This window comes from Austrofundulus limnaeus, unplaced genomic scaffold, assembly GCF_001266775.1.
Source record: "Austrofundulus limnaeus strain Quisiro unplaced genomic scaffold, Austrofundulus_limnaeus-1.0 Scaffold962, whole genome shotgun sequence".
Lineage (NCBI taxonomy): Eukaryota > Metazoa > Chordata > Actinopteri > Cyprinodontiformes > Rivulidae > Austrofundulus > Austrofundulus limnaeus.
The window spans coordinates 115,938-118,947 of NW_013953364.1; the positions used below are offsets into that span (position 1 = coordinate 115,938).

A 3,010-nucleotide genomic window follows, 5' to 3' on the forward strand; every position below is an offset into this window, starting at 1 on the left:
ACACACACACACACACACACACACACACACACACACACACACACACCCGGCTGCTGTCAGCTGAGAGGAGACCGCTGCAAATGAGTCACGAAAAGCTGCAACTGCTTCTACCTGGTCTACAAAGCGAGATGTAATATTTAATGTGACGTTTTTCTCTGGTACTGTCTGTGTAAAATTAATCTCTGGACCCAGCTGTGTTTGACTCACAGATCAGCTTCACCTCGTCCCTCCCTGTCTCGTTATATCTAACAGTCTGCGGATTAAATTTAAGATTATCACTAATTTAATTAATGTAACGTGGATCTAAGCACTGAAGACATAAAATTATTTTTATTTCATTAAGTTTAATTGCAGTTTTAAACGTATTTAGTGTTTTTCTTCACTTGTTTTCTCTTTAACATCTCTCCTATAGCTCAAATATGTTGGGTGATGATGTAATCTAGTGACTTGAGTTTGATTTTCCTAGAAAACGAGTTTGTTAAAGCAGATGTTTATATGTTGTGATGTTTACTATTGTGATTCGTTTCCCATCCAAGTCATCTCAACTTTGGCACGCTTCTCCTCCTGCATACTTTGTCCTAGAGCTGCCATTSTMATTTWYWTCTGTAAAGCCCCTGTGCCAAATGATGGCTATGCCTTTTGGTGCCTGTAAAACTTTTAGTTTATGAAATATTAATGTTTAATGAATTATAATAGCAGTCAATAGAGCCTTTTATTTGTCCAATACTGGCCCATGCTGTACTCAACTTGGTACTGCACCATAGTTTAATATTTCAACTCAGTAATTCAGTGTTTACAGTACTAATATGATTGTATTTTGATGTTTTACTATAATATTGTCTTAATACTGCTCTATTTCTGTAATATTATGCAGCTTAGTGTCAATAATTGCATTGGCAAGGTAAACTATTTCTGCAAACATACAATCCAAGCCCTGGGATTGTCCTCTGCCACAGCTCCTATAGTGTCATGGTGAACACTGTGGGATTTCTTTCAGGAGATCAGGGTTCAATCCCAGCTATGAACATACTGTTTCAGTAAAACTACATAATTTCAGTTTATTATATTGTCACACAATTACCCTAATTACAAACACCTGCTGACTTGGCAGGTGTTTGACTGATAATAATTAGAAAACACAGTTGAACTTGGTCACACTTCATTCTGCAAGTCCAATGCTGCAGGCAAAGCCATGCTGCAATGACATGCTACATGGCAGTACACACTTGTTTTTACATCGTAAAAACCCATGTCTAGTTCTCTTTATGTTTGTTGCACTTTATTTTTTCATGATTTTACAGGCTGGAAAGCTTTATTTTTTATATTTGTATTTATTTTTTCTATTTATTTATAGACTGTCCTGTGAATTCAGACAGTGTTTAGGGAGTTCACTTAACATGTTTACTATCACGTTTCATGAAACAAGAAAAATTAGAAATGGTGAAAAAGATAAAGCCACAGATATATTTGCTTTATTGTAATCTGTGCTTTAAATAAATCTTACTTTGTTTATTATAAAACAGATTGATTTGTTGCTTCTGATTACTGAAAAATACTTAAGATATTTAAAAAAATTGCATATTAAATCGCAACCGCAACTTATAGATAAAAAAGTTGCAATTAGATTATTTTCTAAAATTGTTCAGTCCAATCAGCAACTGGACATTTTCAAAAAAGTAAACAGGATTTTGTGTTAAGAGTTTCTTTTTCATTTTATTAAATATGAGCCCTGCAACGAGCAAGCTAAGATTAACAGAACAGCAAATGAGTTGTGAACTCTGCTGAGTTCAATATTTTTTACATCATGTATCCTGACTGTGTTTGGTTGTTTGCCATCTTTGTTAATTTGCTACAGCAGATGCTTTCCTTCAAATACCAAATGCACATTATTACCTGATATCACATCTTTATTAATGCAAGTCCAGCTAGGTAGATAAATTGAAAACCATGTGCAAATATTTTAGTTATGTTTCGTCTGACTGTGGCTGTTTGAGAAGTGAATAATTGCATATCAATACATTTCTCGTTGATGTAAAACACTTCACTGGCTCAGACCGTCCATATTAAAGAGAAAAGATGCAGTAGTTTAAAAACACAAGCCTGGAAAACAGAACATCTAACTCTGTTTTTACACTTGAGCTCACCTGGAAGATCTCGATCCTCACAAGTCACCGGCAAGTTTGTGAAAAGAGTTGGTTTCGTCAGCCGCATCACTGGGAAAACAAGTGGTGATGGTTATTGACTTAATGCACAATTATTAGGTCAGTTATTGTAAAAATGCTTTTCATTGTAATCACAAAACTCCCCTTTAAAACCCCATGTTTACTGTATTGTTACACAAAGAACCTAGAACAAAGCAAAAACTAAAGAATGATTTGATCACCAAAATACTTCTGAATGTTTTTTAAAGTGAATGCTAAGACCACCGATAACAACAGATATATCAATATTTGGAATAATTTTCAAAAACAAAAGTTTAAAATAATCACATACTTTAAACGCAAAAACGAACTGACTAAATTAATATTTTCAAAATGAAAAAAGTTTTATTTGCATTATTGAACTGTATTGCAATAGTCCATATTTATTTCACGTTATTAAACAAAATAGTATTTTATTAATTTGCTTACCAGACAATAAATAACTACCTTAAACGGCCTTGATAGTCTTTAGATAGTTATTATATTATAGCTAAAGATTTAAGATCTGGCAGTAACAACAAACTAAATACTGCTAAATAAGACAAAAAATACTACTAAATACCAAATAAGACTTAACACTAAATAGTATTTAATTAAAGAAAAATGTGAGTGAAGTACATTCTAGAACTGGTAAATAAAAATACTGGAAAACATTTCAACAAAATTAGGAAGCGAGTCATAAAAAACATGACGACTGGTGACTAAAAATATAAATGTTAGAAAGGTTATTGCAGCTATATTTTTTAGTTTTACTGAAAGTACACTTTAAGAACTTTATACAAAAGTACACACACACACACATATATATA

General features: G+C 32.7%; 1 protein-coding gene across 2 annotated transcripts in view; it reads right to left on the reverse strand.

The window, feature by feature from the left end:
- Positions 1 to 3,010, reverse strand: part of trappc13 (trafficking protein particle complex subunit 13) — a gene marked incomplete at its 3' end in the record, with an annotated part of 17,355 nt that overhangs the window by 12,792 nt on the left and 1,553 nt on the right. For both annotated transcript variants that reach the window (XM_014029879.1, XM_014029878.1), the window contains 1 exon segment: positions 2,145 to 2,213. In XM_014029879.1, coding sequence (XP_013885333.1) covers positions 2,145 to 2,213 — 69 coding nt within the window.